The following is a 17,691-nucleotide window of genomic DNA, read 5'->3' as shown; positions in this document are numbered from 1 at the left end:
TGCTACTGCACGGGCACGGCTGCGTCTGCGCGTGTGTAAGTCATATACCACATCAGCTTCTGTGCGAAGTCAAAATATTGCACTGTAATTACGTGATGACGTCGGCAAGGCAAAGAGAAATATACACTAAAAAGGGTTTTCAATACTACGTACATTTGCTGTCTCATTGGATATATTTATATATTTAGAGTTCAGTCCCTTTAAGGCGCAATGGCATGACAGTTTTGGAACGAGTAGAAACTGTCAAACCTATATAATTATGATAGGATTATACAGTCACAGTCTTTGGTTACTCAGCGATTACATAATCTATATTCGGCGAAGGTACATTCGATGACTACCTGTTAATTATATATGCTAATAAACATTAATCAACTATGACATGTATATTAAAAAATGTAACAATTAAAATCATTGTAATTTCTTCATTTCATTCAGTTGCAAATCAAACATTCAATTTATTTACTCCTCGCGCGTTTTCATATTGCACTGTTTACACAAAATGTGCATTATCGTTTCTTCGGTGGCTTTCTAGGAACGTAAACACATTATAGGCAGGAACACGGAGCGTCAAAACTTGCACTTCTATACGCAGACTTCCATATAATCATATATCGCATGAATTACTTTAAACCAATAGGCGTCGAGCGTGCCTGGATCGCTCGGGTTGATGCGTGGTGCGAAGACGGTAACCATGGCAACGGGAGGATAGCCTCTCGTGTTGAAAGCACGGCAGGGTGTTGCCCACTGTGTGTCATTTCACGGACCATAATAAGTACGGTCACGCTGGCGTGTTGAAAGGTTGGCGAGATGACATCATCTTGATTTGCTCTGATGCTCGTGACTTCCAACTGGCGTGACTTGGTTGCCATTTTTTCCCATTGTCTATACTTCCCTAAGATACTACCATTCATGTAGCGAGAGCAGTTTGAAAGAGAACATTAGGCCGACACGTCTGTGGTAGTATGTCTTATGTAGTGGATTAAAAGTCAAAGGATAAAGATGCGTTTGCAGTGATATAGATTTCAGCCCCTCCCCCTTGCTAGCTCTTTTAACATCCAGTTCTTTCTTTCTTCTTCTTCTTCTTCTCCCCTCCTCCTCCTCCTCCTCCTTCTCCTTCTTCTTTGTTCTTCTTCTTCTCCACCCCTTCCTTCTTTTGCTGCTTCTTCTCCTCTTACTTCTTCTGATCATTTCTTACGAGTATCATTATTCTCAGGGACATTTCTGCGGATTAAGACTACATCTTTCCCTTTGCCTTAACCCCATAAAAAGTCTAACATTTTGAAAGTTATTTTACCGATTTTTTTTTCTCTCTCTCTTTTCATTCAGGGCGAGTGGGCGGGGAAAGGAAAGAAGTGTCAAAAATAGAATATCCGTCTGAGGAGAGCAAGTGAGTTGTGACTGAGGAGTGATGAAAACTCCTCTCCAAAAATACAGCCTATCTGGGAGCTGGATTTTTTTTTTTTCTAAGACAAGGCACAACAAAATGTTTAGGCGTAGAGAGTCATAAGACACTAGCAAAATAATGTGAGAGAGAAAAAAGTGCAAGAGTAAAGAGTTATGACCTTTGATTGCAGTTTGAGAGACATAAAACTCGTGGAAAGTTCAGAATTGAGGAGTAAAAAGTACGTTTTGTAAAGAAGCGAAGCATGAAACAAATTCGAATTCGAATTCCTTCACTGTAACGTATACAAGACAATAAATAAAATCAAACAAAAAGAAAGAAGAGATATGAAAGTCTAGGTCATGCGTCTGTGGGAAGTTGTTTACAGGTGTGAGGCAAGAAACCCGTCGTGGTGGTAAAAACAAATAATCAAGCTATGATCATCATGCTCATGACAGTCCAGCGGTAGCTATGCGTGGGAGTAAAGGGGGTACAAACTCAAGAATTCGGTAAACAACAGATTATTGTTATGGAATACAATCAGAAGTCGCAGAGGAGGTTACTATACACACTCTGTTGTGACTTGCCTGGCCAGACGACACTGTGATCATGCTAAATTCGCTTGTTCAACCAAGCCAAACAGAAGAGGCACTGGTATAACACCTACGCCCTTACACTAAAAGTGATGTGCGTGGCGCACATAGATTCACAGGCGCAGAATCATGTTTGAAGATCGTCGGTCTAATATGTATTTACTCTATATCTGATTTATCATATGGGCGTGTCCAAAAGAATTAACATTTTTACCAAGAGAAATCAATGATTTCATGTAACTCAGGTACAATGGGTACAAGAGAGGGGGGAAAGAGATGGCACGTGATTATGCATGTTGTCTGTTTACACGAATCTTTTTTTTTCCCCATCTCATTTTGATATCTATTTTCTCAAGCGATAAACTACATGATCTCACAAAGAGTATTTCTGAAAAGAGAATAATGTCAAAATATTTGGCGAAGGCAAAGCATTTGGTGTTTTCATGCTCACGAGGAGGGGTGCACTTAGGGCGTATCTCGTATCTATTCATCAAAAAGGCACTTGGCACGTAAAACTTAGCAAGTCTGTCATGTGTCACCAAAGGTTAACCCGTCCCCTGCGAACTTCAGTGATTCCCATAAACATTGCATTATGTTTTCTACTCTTCTCACTGGGATACAAAAGGTAATGTCCCGTAAGGATTTATGAGATGTAGGCCCACTCTTCATAACTCGCGTCTCACTCACTATCATATGTAATTACGATCCCATATCAAACACATGGTGTTTATCGCGCTGCAGGTGATCTGATCTAGACAACGGGCGGCATCAGTCCCAAACACCTGATGCACTTGACGCTGGATACACCAACTGCTAGGGGGAGATACTGGGGAAAAGCTTACAACAGAGGTGAGTGGTGACTTTTTCTTTTCCAAGAGCATGACATACACTATGCTTACACTGTACAAAGGTCGAATCAGTTGGTCACCTCGGAGGCTTCTCCGTACTCCGTATGCAACGCCCGTCTGTGTTTTGTTGTTGTTGGTGGTGGTGGTGTTTGTTTGTTTGTTTTTTGTTTGTTTGCTGGCTTGCTTGCTTGCTTGCTTGCTTTTGTTATTTTTTACTTGGTGTATCTATATACCAGAAGTAAACCCAATCAAATCAATCGCAGCAAGTCAAATCAACAAATTCATATCAAAAGCGAATCAATCAATACTCTACGGCTGTTTTATAGTTACGATTTATTTATTTCTTCTTCTCTTTTTTTTTTTCCAGTTCTTTTTCGAGCACGAGCAAGTACCCTGGTCGCGGTAACACGAAATACAAGCTGACCGAAAATGCAGTCTAGTTTCGGAAACTTCTTTAAATTTCCTTTAATATTTGCGCCTATTTCTTTCGGAAAACAAGTGGGTGAGTTGATTTGAACTCGAGCGTTTCCTAATAGGTTTCGGAGATCGATGACACTTTTTGCAAAGATTAGGTAGTGGATGGGCTTGTGTAATACTGCGATTTTTTTCTCTTTTTTTTTGGGTTTGTTTTTGTTATTTTCCCCATTTCCTTTAATCCACTGTCAGTACCACTGATTGATGGGTTCGGGTAAAATAGCTCACCTTTTCCCCTCGGAAATGAATGGAATCTTTTCACAGGCGAAGCCATAGTATGACTTGTTGCGTGGATTTCCTCGACAAAACGCACAAACACATGACACAATTTTCCCCCTGTCTTTTCCTGCCCTCCCCCCTCCCCCCATCTCCTTTGTAGCCATCATGCATTCCTTCTTTTCTGCAGTCTCACTTGTTTTTTGTGTATACCGTCTCCTCACCACTGGTTACTAAACCAAACATCTCCGTTCCTCTTGTATGCAGGATCAGTCGGGGGTTCGAGACCCGAGTTGTGGCAACAGGAAAACGTTAAAAAACAACAACAACAACAACAACAACAACAACAACAACAACAACAGCATAGACAAACAAAACACACGCACTTTGTTAGATAAGGCAATCTACCATAACTGCACAGAAAATAATTAAAAGAGACAGACAAAGTAACACAAACAACACAGAAAGAATGGAAGAGCGGTACGACAATAATTATTAAGCGTATGTAAGAGTGTGGCGATATTAATCCCCCCCCCCCCACTTCAGCCCATCATCCCACATGGGGGGGGGGGGGGTCAGGTCGTCTAAATGGATCGATACCATGACAACTCTTCAGCCGAGGATGTCAAGTTGACCGAAAGATCGGTCTGTATCTTGTCGTCGGGGATAATGTTCCGCGGAGCAGTGCGTCTGGTATTGGAACAAATGTCGGAAAATGATTTTTTTTAAAAAGCTCCTCCAGACAGACGAATTTTCCTGTCTACGTTTTAAGGTGATGTGTCTGAAAAGATGTCGATGAATGGATCCGAGACTCTTCTACACATATCTCATACGTCGCACTTTGTGCAACATCATTAATTACCAAACATCACTATCTAAAACTTGGCTGAGATTTCTTACCGGCTAGAAATTTACAAAGGAAGCAAAGAGCAGTCTCTCTAGACTCTTTACATAATTGCCAGCGATATCAATATGTAAAAATCTTGGATAACTACCTTTAGCTTTGGTGTCTTGTAAAATCAATCAGTTTAGAAAAAGGCGGACATAACTGAGCGTTAAGTTGTTCTTTTTTTTTTCTTCTTCTTCCACCGAGCCGACAAAGCACCATGATCTCTCGCTATTTTCGTGCTTTCATGAACCACTTGTAATTCTTGAGAGCTTGGACAAATAGAAAGTAATAATGTGTTACTGAAAATAGCCGTATACGTTGAATAGGTCTCCTCAAGAGTAAGAAAGGGGGTACAGGACAAGGGCTTTCCGTACGCTATCGAAACTCAACGCACGGACGAACACGCCCCTCGCCGAGAAAGCAGCAATCCTCGTTATTCCATCCATGCACGTTGGTACTTCCATTCGACAATACTTGTTGAGCTGGATTACCACCTAGTGATGGACAAAAGCCTCATTTCTGACCGGTTAAAGTGTCGTTTATTCTGCGAGTAGACTTAATACTTAAAGACAACTTCTTCTAGCCCCCCCCCCCCTTCTTAATTCTTTATGTCTTCTGCAGTGTCAGAAGATGTTTAATAGAAATCGTTTGCATAGACTTTAGTGAATTCTAGAAAACAGAAGATAGCGACAGACAGAACTGGGTGAAAATTGAGAAAGGTTTCCTCACTCTCAAATCGTCAGCGATCGCAAAAAATGATGAACAAGAAAAATAAAAGAACTGAATGCTCAATTTGAGAGAGACTGAAAAAAAAAGGTGTTGAGAGAAACATAAAGATGATAGGAAGGAGAGGTAAAAATAAGAGAAACAGATAGAGGCGGAGAGAGGCGGAAATACAGATTAAAGGAGAACTGCTCAAAAGTCAGTGATGGAGACCAGGTGATGACGATTGCTGGATGAATGTAAAGTGCAGGCGCTGAGGGACAGCAGGACGAACATTATCATTATGTCATTGTTTAACGATACTGAGATACTATATTATGGTTTAAGATGACAAAGAGGCAGATATGAGTGAGAACTCCCACATCAATCAGTGATGGGGGGAAAGAGCATTGGCGTCAGATGTTTCAAACATAGGTAGCAACCATCTGTGTAACCATGGTAACGAGAGGGCATCCTTAAATTGGTCCCGGACCAATCAGACATGACTTATGAAGCATCTCACAGATTTATTACTGTGTTGTCAATGTTAACACGTCAACACGAGAACGTCAGAGAGACAAGGTTAGACTTAGACTAGTTAGAGTGGCAAGGTACAAGGTGAGCTCGCCTAATACCTCCCTATAATAGGTCAACGTTTAGGCCCTATAAAAGTAAGCTGCAGTTTGAAAGTTTGAAGCATACCTGACATCTTCACAACATCTATTCAGTGAGAGTGGATGAAAGGAGAATATTATTATGAATCACTGGATATGTGGACGACATTGCTTTAATAACCGGAAGTGTATTTTGTTTTCCCTTTTTTGTATTTTTCTTTTTCTCTCATTCATTTCGTAGCACGATCCCTACAACATTGCTGCAAAAACAATGTGATAGGCTTGCTACACACCATGGCTGTTGAAAGCAATTCAAACTACATAATACACATGGTGTTAATGAGTTATATTCAGAATGAAGCTATTGGCAGGAGAGGAGTAATAATAATACTTATGATTATTTTTCGAACATGTCGAGATGGCGGGCCTAAAAAAAAAAAAAACCCAACCAATATTCTCCTTAGATTGAACACACAACGACTAAATCTACAATCTCTTTCTTCTGCTTTTCACTCACTTTACGCAGACTATGCTTGATTTCCGGACGCTCCTTACTTTCGCTCGTACATAGTGAGAGCATGGCCATGGTCTGAATGTAGTGGCTATCAATTTGGCAGCAGGAGGGGGTGCAGTTTTTTTTTTTTTTTTTTTTGAAGTTACAGCAAACCTGGTTCATTTCCGGCTCGTCACACTTTGGTAAACAACCATTAAGGATAATGTCATTAGGAATATTTTTCGTGCCTAGTTATAACGATGTAAACAATGAGCCTCGCTCTCTATTTTCCCGGTTCCCACGTTTAGTCAGTAAAACGAGAGTTGCGACTAATGTCACTGCTACTTTAAAGTAATATTTCTTGACAGTTTTTTTTTTTATTCTTTTCCAGAACAAGACGGCGACTGACATGCTTTCTATTTTTCCTCCCTTTTTCTTCACTCCGAGCCCTCAACACTACGCTTAGTCTTCTATTGTCATCGTGATCGCAATATGTCAAAAAAAAATGAACACCTGAACAGCCCGATAATCATCAGTTATATAGACGGCAAATTTAATTATGCCTAGTTTTGGGCAGTGATTCAACATCAGCCGCTGGGATAATTTCGCGAACGGAAATGACAAGATTCCACGCTATTTAACATAGGCGGATTTGATGTTTGACATGTGAGACGATTTTGGAACCCAACATGTGGGACTGAGATGGGATGGGAGGGAAGAGGGATGCTGCGTGAAAGATTTGTAAACAAGCAATTAGCATCCAATTTGGTCTCAAGTTCGCGACGGAATCGTCTCATTCCGGTTAGCCCCAGCGTCGCAGTTCCCTGGGACGGATCCCGTTGACACGGTTCCAACATTCACAACTCACAAAAGACATATACAAAATACACACACTTAACCCCCCCCCCCCCACCCACACACACACATACATACATGTACGCACATACAAACCAACAAACAGCATCGACACACTGTTCGCGAGTGCCATGCTCTTGCGAACTCAAGTCACTACACGGACGTAGCATGTTCATTATCAATTTTCAACCGTTCTTTCTGGTCTCCTTGCACATGATCAGGGACTTGGGATTTGGGAGTAGGTTTTAACTTTTAAGTAGATTAAGACTTTCGATGATAATAGGCACTGGGAATTGATACTCCGTAAAGAAAGACATTCACGCGCACTCACAAGTCTCATGAAAATCAAAAACATCGAGAACTTCGCATTGGAAGAAAAAAAAAGCTTAAAAACTACATGTCAAGTAACAAGATCTACCCATTGTTGGAAAAGACATCTCACGTGAATCAACATTTTGCTGAGGAAGTGCAAACGTGAAGTGTAGTCGCTAAGGTTAAAAAAAAAAAAAAAAAAAAAAATGCTCAACAGCGTTTACGATCACCGGCACCTGTATCGTTGCTATGGTTACGAACTACTGCGAACTCTTCAAAGACGGAAAGACGGGAAACGTCTTTTGTTGTACGAGGGCTCGCTATGTTTTCCTAAAGATTTCCTCTTCCACAAGGTCTCATCCTAAGTGGACGTAGACTTCCAAGTCAAGGATGATGACCAATCAAATTACTTCTGTGCTAGATTTTAGATCGCGTTCGTGACTGGGATCACCCTGTATAAACTGTCTGTGTTTCCCCCTAGCCAAAGTTGAGAATGCCATCCTAGCAACTCGGCGGTTTTAATTCATCAGTTGCGAGGATAGGGAAACTGACTTGAACAACGAGGTCACACAGCTGTGCTGCTTTCTGTTGTCCTAGCAAATGCAGCAGTAAAGTTCAGTGAGGGTTACACAAATATGCACACATACACAGTCGCGTACACACAAACATTGTATTCAAGTAAATTTTCGTTGATGAAATACACTTTCGGAATACTTTTCTTCATAAAATGACTACAGGAAAGCAGATATCCCTATATCTATTTGTTCTTTACTTAGTTTCTCTACATGTCCTGCCTGTCAAGAAGTTGAAACCCGATTTTTGCTGGAATATCTTTTTGAATTTCATGCCTGTAAATGCATTTGCGAGAATACGTTTTAAGCGCTCGAATCAATTTGAACTTTCCTTGCATTATCAAGTCTTTAATACAGGCCTACAGCAGTCCAAAACCAGTCTTTCGCTATTTGTTGAACACCAAACGATAAAAGACGGCAATTCCTTTGTATGTAGACCACTGTGCAAATGGAGGTGTCGTGTTTTACCTATTCAGAGCTTTCTATAGAGGTTCTATAGGGCTTGTTTTCTTCGTCTCACGTTCCCTTAGCGACAACAGCTGTTGCCTGGCAACCCCTGATTTTGCCGGGAAATCGTTCATTACCATCACACTGTGCTATTTTTCGACTTGTACTGTGTCCCTGAAAACATTAATGTGCCTCGTCACTCTGGCATTCGCACGAAAACTCGCGTGTAGTTGTTGTATTTCCTATTTCCTTCCTCATTATTCATTTTTCAAATATTACCCCACCATCCCCCCCCCCCATTCCAATCCCCTCTCTCACATCGTCATAATCATTGTCACGCTTCGCTAGGGTAATGGGCACTACTTGTTAACTCGTCGCTAGCGAAGCTCTTTGTATTCACATCAAAGGCTACAAATCTATTTAAATGTCGTTGCAAGTATACACTTAATTCAAGATGCGCGTCCACCACATTTACTCGCGTGTATATAGGTCCCTTTAAGTATCATCCGAAGTCAGTCAGGTATATCAGGGAGGTGGCCCTCCCTGGGTGTATCTTGCTGTTTCATACATGAAAAATGCGTCATATTCGCGACAGATATACACCTTGTCACCTGTTCCACAGGAAAGATAAGCCGGAGTCGGCTAGAACGTGGAAAAGTTGGTCCAGATATTTTTAGACAAGCGGTGGGAAAAGTAATAGACGAGCCATATCAGTGTCTCGTTCAACCATGGCCACGCATTCATGTCACACCTACGTCCAATTAAGGGTAAACTTAAAAGAAAACATAACAACTGTACAATCGTGGTTAAAAGCTACCAAAATGAGATGCTTCGTGACCCCTACACAGGGAGGTCTGAGCAGGGAAGGTCCTATCAAAAGCGGAAATTCTCTGATGCGTTTACAGTACAGTATCATGCACCATGAAAGTGCAGACACAAGCTTGAACAAAGCTTGTCGTGGTCGTATGTCTATAAAATAAGTAAGCGCTGTCTTCATTATTTCAGTGCCCGGTAACTCTTGCTTCGCCGTCAAAGTTGTGACAATTTCTCACAGTTGTACCACGTAGTTTAGCCGGATACCGCTATTAAACAGCGACAGGTCGAAGAATCACACGCTCAAATCTCTCAAGATGACGTAGGGAAAGAAAAGTCGTGTACACGGAAACGAAAACATCTCATTTCAGATGCGAGACGAGACTTTGATCAGATCAATCATTGCTCGTGTAGAGAGCGAGAAATTCACAGCTCCGGTAGGTGATTCATTCACAGTGGACAAACAACAAAACAATTATAGTGAGACATTTCAGAAGACCCAACTCGAGAAAGAAAAAAAAATTTGAAGACAAAAGCAGGTGAAAAATCGTCTGACAATCGATGTTTGTTTATATCGCCCGAGTTCTCTTCATTCTTTGTCTATGTGACCATGATGTCACGCCATGCGATTTGGGCATCGCAGTAAATAAATGTGTAGCACCGCTCAAACAAGAACTAGAGCGGCAGAGTCTAAAAACACTCGCCAAGATGTTCTGCTCGCCGGGAGCCGAACAAACTAAGTTTTCCATACACATGCATCAGAACTGTACTTGGAAATTGACAATGACCATTGTTCTTTAACCAAAATGGTGTTCAGTATATCCCTCATATAGGCCTGTGTGTATTGTGTTTATCATGCCAGTAATACTTCGACGACGACTGCTGTCGATCCACGAGTGCATGATTGTCTTATCATGAGGGGGCAGAAATTGATAATATTTGGAATCGGTTATCTGAGTGTGAATGCAAACTTTTGGCAGAAAGTACGACGAAGTTTTATTTAGAATTTCACGCGTATCTCCGTTTACAGTCAAGCAATATTTAAAGGTGCACTTCGATCATTTAGGCCTATGTCTCCCTAGTCTAAGAGGGAAATTCAACTCCATTTTTACCAGTTGACTTATGAAATAGGCCTACATTTCTTAACACCCTAGACATTTCATAATCTGAGCTAAGATTTCGTTATGTTTTTCACACAAGCAGCGCTGCTAAGTTTTTTTGTCATAATCGCATAAATGTATATTACGTCATATCCACACTTCGTTTCAATATATCATACTTGCTCATAAATCTTTGCTAAATTCTAACCCTTTTAACGAATGCGGTTAGAAAGAATCTATCCATCCCCACGTCAAATCGTATTGAAACTGTATCGATCTAGCAAGTTAGGATAGCTTTGCAAAGGGAGGTTAAGTAATGTTTACCTAATCCAATTTGCATGTAATTGCGACGAAAAGCACACAAAAGACTACTTTTTAGTCAAACCGTTAAATACAAAACTTTCCGTGTTCTATGATTTGACTTCACTCTTCCCATCAAAGACGGTCTGTATGGACCATGCAGTGGGGAATCTCCCTGACACAAATGTAATGATCATTTCACTCTGTTTTATTCCAAACGAGCAAGACGTACACACTGGCCATGGCCAGTTTGAAACAGGAAGGTGAGACTGCTCTAAACTTGGCGGCAACAGCAAAGATGTTCGCGTCAGTTGTCTGCTGTAAGTGTAATATGGGGCGAAAATCAAGGTGATTTGCTCTCTACTAACTGTCATCTGCATATTGGACTGGGGGAAAATGCGTACGAGTGTCTAATACTCTGCCAAGAAGAGCGCTGCCAACAGTGTTACAACGGCTCTCGGACGAACTTGCTTCATGGGATAACGGATGTCACGTTATCCACTAAGGCCGCGGCGGTTGTCGTGAGACAACTGTTATATTGCCCTGTCCAATTTCCCTCATTAGCAATAGTATCGAATCGATGGAATGTTCATCGAGGCTACCCAATGCTTTTGGTGTCAGTCGACAGGGCAAGAACGTAGTATATTATTTGCTATATTCAACAGAGTGTGTTGACGATGTTGTTTCTTTGACGTGTGGTGGTGCTAGAAGGTCGTCTTCGTGTAAGCACCAAGTGGATCTGCTTAGGTATGCGTGATGGATTGTAGATACTATTATCATTCGTTGTGTACAGAGTAAACACATTCGCGCGAATGTAGAAATGCGAAACACCCACTAACGACTGATAAGATCTCTGAATACTCTCAATGAAGTTGAATCTCTTTTTGTAAGCCACTATTTAGTTTGTTGTTTCTCCTTTTTACATATCTGTATCTGTCACACCCCCCCCCCCCCATTCACGTCGGCAACGACCTTTCTCAATTTGTGAAGTAGGCGCCGCCTACAGAGTTTATGGTGAAATAGACATTAATACATGTATACATCATTTACACATTAGTGGAAATGTGTGTATTTATATTGCAAAAGTTTAGACAATGTGCGAACTAATATTATGTGTATTACCACCGCTTGCGTAGACAAACCTGATACCATATAAAAAAAAATGCATTCTCTGGTGACCAAATTGCACATTTTCATCATGACGATGATTAAAGGAATGATACAGTATTGGTGGAGATGAGAATTGGGCTTTTAACTTTTTGCGAGATACCAAGAAAGCACTTATGATATAGTACAGAACATACCATTTTAAGAGGAATTCAAAGTTTATTTGATGAAAATCGGGTTTGGAATGACTGAATCATCCAAAAACAAAGTAAAACAAAGCGATCGTAATAAAGTGTGGGTCCCACACTTTGTTAGAATCGCTCGTTTTTGGATATCTCGGCCATTTCAAAACCAATTTTCATCAAATAAACGATAATTCCTCATAGAATTACATGCTCTTTCATATTTCATAAAAGGTTTCTCATTATCTCACCAAAAAAAAAAAATGTTAGAAACCTGACATTAGGTCTCAACCCAAACTATATGATCCCGTTAAAGTGTAGGATAAAACATCGCACGATCCTCGACGCAGTAACTATAACTGCATTTCCCGTTTTAACGATCTCCCAAAGGACAAAAAAGAAAAGAAAAAGAGTGGAGGAATATGGATATTGCGATTGCACCATTTTTCTTTTGAACATGTCATACCAAGTAGAATTTAGGGTGAAACTGAAAGGTAATTATCTCACTTATGACATAAACTTAATACACTGATATCCCCACGTCGAACACAAAACAGTATTTTATCATGATTATTAGTATAGTATCAAAGGCCGGTGTTGTTTCATGAATTGTACCGAGCCTCTCTCATCCGTGCAGGTACAGGATTATTTCAAAATATATAGATACATCAATGGATAGATAAAATGTACAAAATAGAATAATAAATTAAATGAATACTGGGATACCGAACAAGGAAAAGTTGTTTAGCCTTTAAAAAAAGTAAATAAATGAATAAAAAATACTTACATTCCCGCAGTCAAGGTGTTGTCTGAAGAGGGTGAGGTTGGTATGAGGTTATTGTTGTTGAAATTATTGTCTAGGACCTCATTGGGTGCAAACTGGACACCCATTTGTTGGGCCTCCGTAAATCCGAATACGACGGCGATGACGACTACGGTTATCCTGGTTAAAATTCCCTGCATGATGGCGATGATGAATCACTGGTGGACGACAATATATAAAAAAAGAAAAGAAAAAGAAAAAGAGACCAAATGTCTCTCCCGGCAACGAAGGAGCGACCAGGCTCTCCTCGTTCCGAAAAGTTTGGAAAAGTGACTTCCTTTAGTACTACTCTTTATCCGCTGTCACGATTTCTCCGTTGCCATAAAAAACACATAAATTGGATAGAATCCGGTGTGATAAAGTATCCAAAGTATTGTTGCCAACAAAAGACGGGTTTAATCGGATGAAAAGTGGGGGAAATTAGCTTCTGAAATCACTCAGTAGTTCTTTCTCCCAATCGTCAATCCAGATGGTATAATCCAATCTCACTGAGCTTCCGTCAGTATTACATTAGTCAGTTCTTCGCGTTGAAAGTACTAACGTGCGGTCTTCCTTTCACCTCGAGGTACACCGTTTGTCCGTTCTCCTGACTCTTCTACACTGATCCGATCGGTGAATAGTGCACCGCGACGGAGCAACCCGCAGCGAGGAAGCGACAAAAGTAGTCACTTAGTTTGATTACGTCATCCGCATACTGGCTTTGCATTGGTTCCCAGTCGCCCTACGTCACGATCAACTTTTTATTCGCGTGGGTCCGTGAAAGCGACGAGTGCGTTCTATTGACTGTGCGGCTGATGCTCGCCTGCGTTTGGTGTATGTACATCGCAGGTAATTGGCTACACTCACGTCGTTTGATGTGGTGTATTGCGGTGTTGCGAAGGTTTTCACGCCTCGCTGTTAGATTAAAATCGGTTGGCGATAAAAGAGAAGTTATAACGGCGCCTAAGGCCAAGAAGAGAAATGTTCCAGGAATCCCCATTTTTCTCATGCAGAATGATATAAGAATACAGTCCTAATCCCTTTATTCAAGTTTGCATCGAAAGCACAATGTTAAAAAGTTGCGAAAGTATTGATTTTAAATTATCATCAAGTGAAACTATGTTCAGCAATTCCCATGTATAAGGTCTTTATACTAATCCATTGCAGTTTTCAACGGAGAATTACCTCTAAAATGGCGTGTGAGTCCCAAACTCTTATGTCCAGCTTTTGGTTTCAGTCATAGTGATTTCTTTAATACGTGAGTAGACAGCAGACTTCGTCTGACAGAATATTACAAGAAAAGCAAGAACACGGTGTACAAGATTGAATAGCGAACATAATAACATCATGGACAAACAGAAAAATTGGAAATTCGTGATATTCCAACAAGAAGCAATGAGCAAGTAATCGATGGCCGTAATCACGTGAAGAAGATGAATCTTATGAGCTGCCTTACCAAGCAAGACGTGACTTACAGACAATCAAAATGACCCTAACAATCTTGACATCAGTAAACATGTAGCTGTTAAGTACAGTCTCGTAATACGGCCCTGTTTGCAATGTTTTCACTCTAGAAATAACGATAGATAAGTTTTCACATAGTATTATGTAATTAAGTAATATTCATGATTAATATTATGATAGTATTATTATTGTGTAACGTTTAAATGAAATCAGATCGTTAGACTTTTTTGTTTTCATTGTTTTTTTTTGTTGCAGGTTATTGCCATTTTTTGACAATTTACTCATACACGTCGTTGTGATAAAAGACAGGCCTAGATACATACATAAAATAGATATTGGTAAGATGACACGGGCATAGATACACTCTAAGCAGAGGATACGTCATTATCTTGCACAGTACACCATTCCGAGAAAACCATCACATCCTTTCCTTACCATCCACTCTCTGGGGCGTTTTGTACTTTGTGCAATGGCAGCCGCGGCTGCGTAGGGCCGTGCCGAGTGGGTTGCCGTTGTACGCTGTACTCAATGGAGCGCGCCATCAGCGTTCAAAACATTACATTACAAGAGGTCACTATGAAATTGTCACCTAAACTATCCTGTATGAATAACGTGGAAATTATGAATAAAACTCATGCTTGTGTTTTTATGTGCGTGTGTATTCATGCTGTTTGTTTCCTGTTTGCTTCTTTTCATGACAAATCCAAGTATGTAAACATCTTTATTGAATAAAAGACTCTATTAGTTTACCGACTTTTCGATGCTCAATGCATAGATCCATGATTTACTTTGTTTTCACATATTATTTGGTCTTAAAAACACAAGAATGCACTTGGCATGTATTTTTGACAAGGAGAAATCACTTCTCCAAGGGTCATATATGAATCGATTGTCAGATGATTGTTGTTTAAAGGGATCGTACAGTTTTGGTTGAGACCTAATTTCAGGTTTCTAACATTTTTTGGTGAGATAACGAGAAACCTCTTATGAAATATGAAAGAGCATGTAATTATTCGAGGAATTCAACGTTTATTTGATGAAAATTGGTTTTGAAATGGCTGAGATATCCAAAAAAGAGCGATTCTAATAACGTGTGGGACCCACACTTTATTACGACAGCTTTGTTTTACTTTGTTTTTGGATGCTTCAGTCATTCCAAACCCGATTTTCATCAAATCAACTTTGAATTCCTCTTAAAATGGTATGCTCTGTACTATATCATAAGTGTTTTCTTGGTATCTCGCAATACGTTAAAAGCCCAATTCTCATCTCCACCAATACTGTATCATCTCTTTAATGTGTACGGTAGTGATATTAATCATCAAGAGAGATAACATCTTAATTCTGTGATCATACAAATGCAACTAATGCCCTATTTAATACAACAAAGCCTAATCTTATTTTGTATTGTATAGTTTTGTATGTTTTTTCAATGTTTGTCAAAATGCGATCCACCTGTTTTAACAATCATTTTGATTGGTTAACCTATCTCACGATGCTTCGCTAGTTAACTTACTAATGTTGTGCTTGCTATTGTGTAGACGTAAAAAAACAAAAAATGGGCCTGTTCACAATGGATGAAATTTTGGAACTACATGTATTAGATATCGACTTAGTTGAGCTGGGTAATGGACTCAATAAAAAGAAATATCAGAATCCGAAAAGACACACGATTATAATTCCAAAATGCAAGGAAGGACGTAAAAAATACAGACATTGCCTTGTTAGAGATGTATACTCCTAGGGGATTGTAAGTGTTAGCATTGTACAAGACTGACAAGGCAATGATAATTATGTTGTACTATTCATCATTCATGGTCTACATAAATACACATTTCGTTTTAGCTCTTCGGCAGTCAGTCAAATTCTTGAATAATACTATATTACCAGACGTGATGTGATGTCACTGCTTGCAGTAATACCATTTCTATCCTCAATCCTGCATCAGTCACGTGATTTCATTGTGACCAATCACCGATCAGGGTTCCGTTTCATGATGTCATCACATATAAGTCTTTACATAAGTCTCAGAATGGCCAATGTCGCCTCTTATGCTATGAGAGACTTACAAAGAAAAGTAAAACTCATTTCATGAAGTTTCTCATAAAGTAATGTGTCGTGATGATATGAGCGAAAAGTCTCTCAGACTTTCATGAAATGGACTTCTGTACTTAGTAGACGCTTTAAACGTAACTGAATACACTGTACGTGACTTTCATAACGGGTTTTCACGTGATGCAATTTTTCAATTCGTGCAATTTCTCACTTGGTACAATTGGTGCATGTGGTGGAATTAATCTTTCTAAACATTGCTCTCATCAAGAGTTCTTTCATTTTCTGCCATGAAATTTGCGTCTGTACACTGCAAAAATGCTCGGACGATAATATTCCCAGGCAAAATACATCGTTTCGATGTTTTGCTGAGAACTATACGTTTTGATTTGGGCAAACGGTGCCGTAAGATTCGTCAACATTTACTCGTAGACATTCCGAGTCCTTCTTTCTTTCTTTCTTTTCTTTCTTTTATTCTTTCTGTCCTTTCCCTTGGCGAAAAGATCAGAGTCAGGGTGGATCCAAGTTTTAATCATTGAATCACAAACATGATAAAATGGATGGACGTGTCTTATTGCGGGTTCAAGAGCACTTTCCTTAATGTGAAACTGAGATGTCGCATGTTCGGATATAGTGTCAATTTTGATTTGAGATACAAACGTTGTGTGTTGACCTGGGTTCGACCATATTATGCGTGTTTATCTCAATAAAGTGTATCAATATATTTAAGACGGTCACGTATGACAACAATAGAAGTTCAAAAGTCCACGAGGGGGAGTCTGTCCTGTTGCCTGTCCAGGCACTATGCAGTTGAACAAGGCATTTATGTTTCAAACTGTACATTGTGCTCGAATATAACAGGAGCTGATTAACATAAGATTCAATCATATATAATATATATATATATATATATATATATATATATATATATATGTGTGTGTGTGTGTGTGTGCGTGTGTGTGTGTGTGTGTGTGTGTGCATGTGTGTGTGTGTGTGTATACATATGTATACATATATAGGAAGAGTTTGATCGCAAAAAAAAAAAAGTTTACTCATTTCTTGTAAGTTGAGTATTCTCGATTCAAGCTCCTAAAAGACAAAGAAAATAATGAGAAAATATGGGATATTTGTAATCATAACTTCAAGAACATTCCTCGTCATGTTACAAGTGAGGTATCACTGGAAAGGTCTCATTTTGTTCTATCCGAAAGCCCTGGATGAGAACAGATATTGTGTCATGTTAAAATACATGCACCGTGTGAAATTTTACTATTGTGTGCTCATTGAGATTGAGTTTTCATCGCAGCCAGTCCACCGAATGAGAGAAACTCTTTGGTCCAATCTTGTCATCACCTGCATTCACTTGCTTGTATTCACGTGTCTTGTCGGGCCTCTGGATAAACAATAGTCTTGTAATGCCCTCCCACCTTCAGCAAGTTTCCACTGTGTTTCACACTTGAGCACCTTGACTT

General features: G+C 39.8%; 1 protein-coding gene across 1 annotated transcript in view; it reads right to left on the bottom strand.

The window, feature by feature from the left end:
- LOC140238523 (EGF-like and EMI domain-containing protein 1) overlaps nt 1–12,864 on the bottom strand; it is a 38,641-nt gene extending 25,777 nt beyond the window's left edge. Inside the window, exon 1 of the mRNA XM_072318427.1 lies at nt 12,689–12,864. Within this exon, the coding sequence (XP_072174528.1) occupies nt 12,689–12,864 (176 nt within the window). The remainder of the gene's footprint in view (nt 1–12,688) is intronic.
- Nucleotides 12,865–17,691: the final 4,827 nt, after the last annotated feature.

This window comes from Diadema setosum, chromosome 15 (assembly GCF_964275005.1).
Source record: "Diadema setosum chromosome 15, eeDiaSeto1, whole genome shotgun sequence".
Taxonomy (NCBI): Eukaryota; Metazoa; Echinodermata; class Echinoidea; order Diadematoida; family Diadematidae; genus Diadema; species Diadema setosum.
The sequence above is the reverse complement of the archived record's forward strand: the minus strand, read 5'-3'. Positions and strand labels throughout refer to the sequence as shown.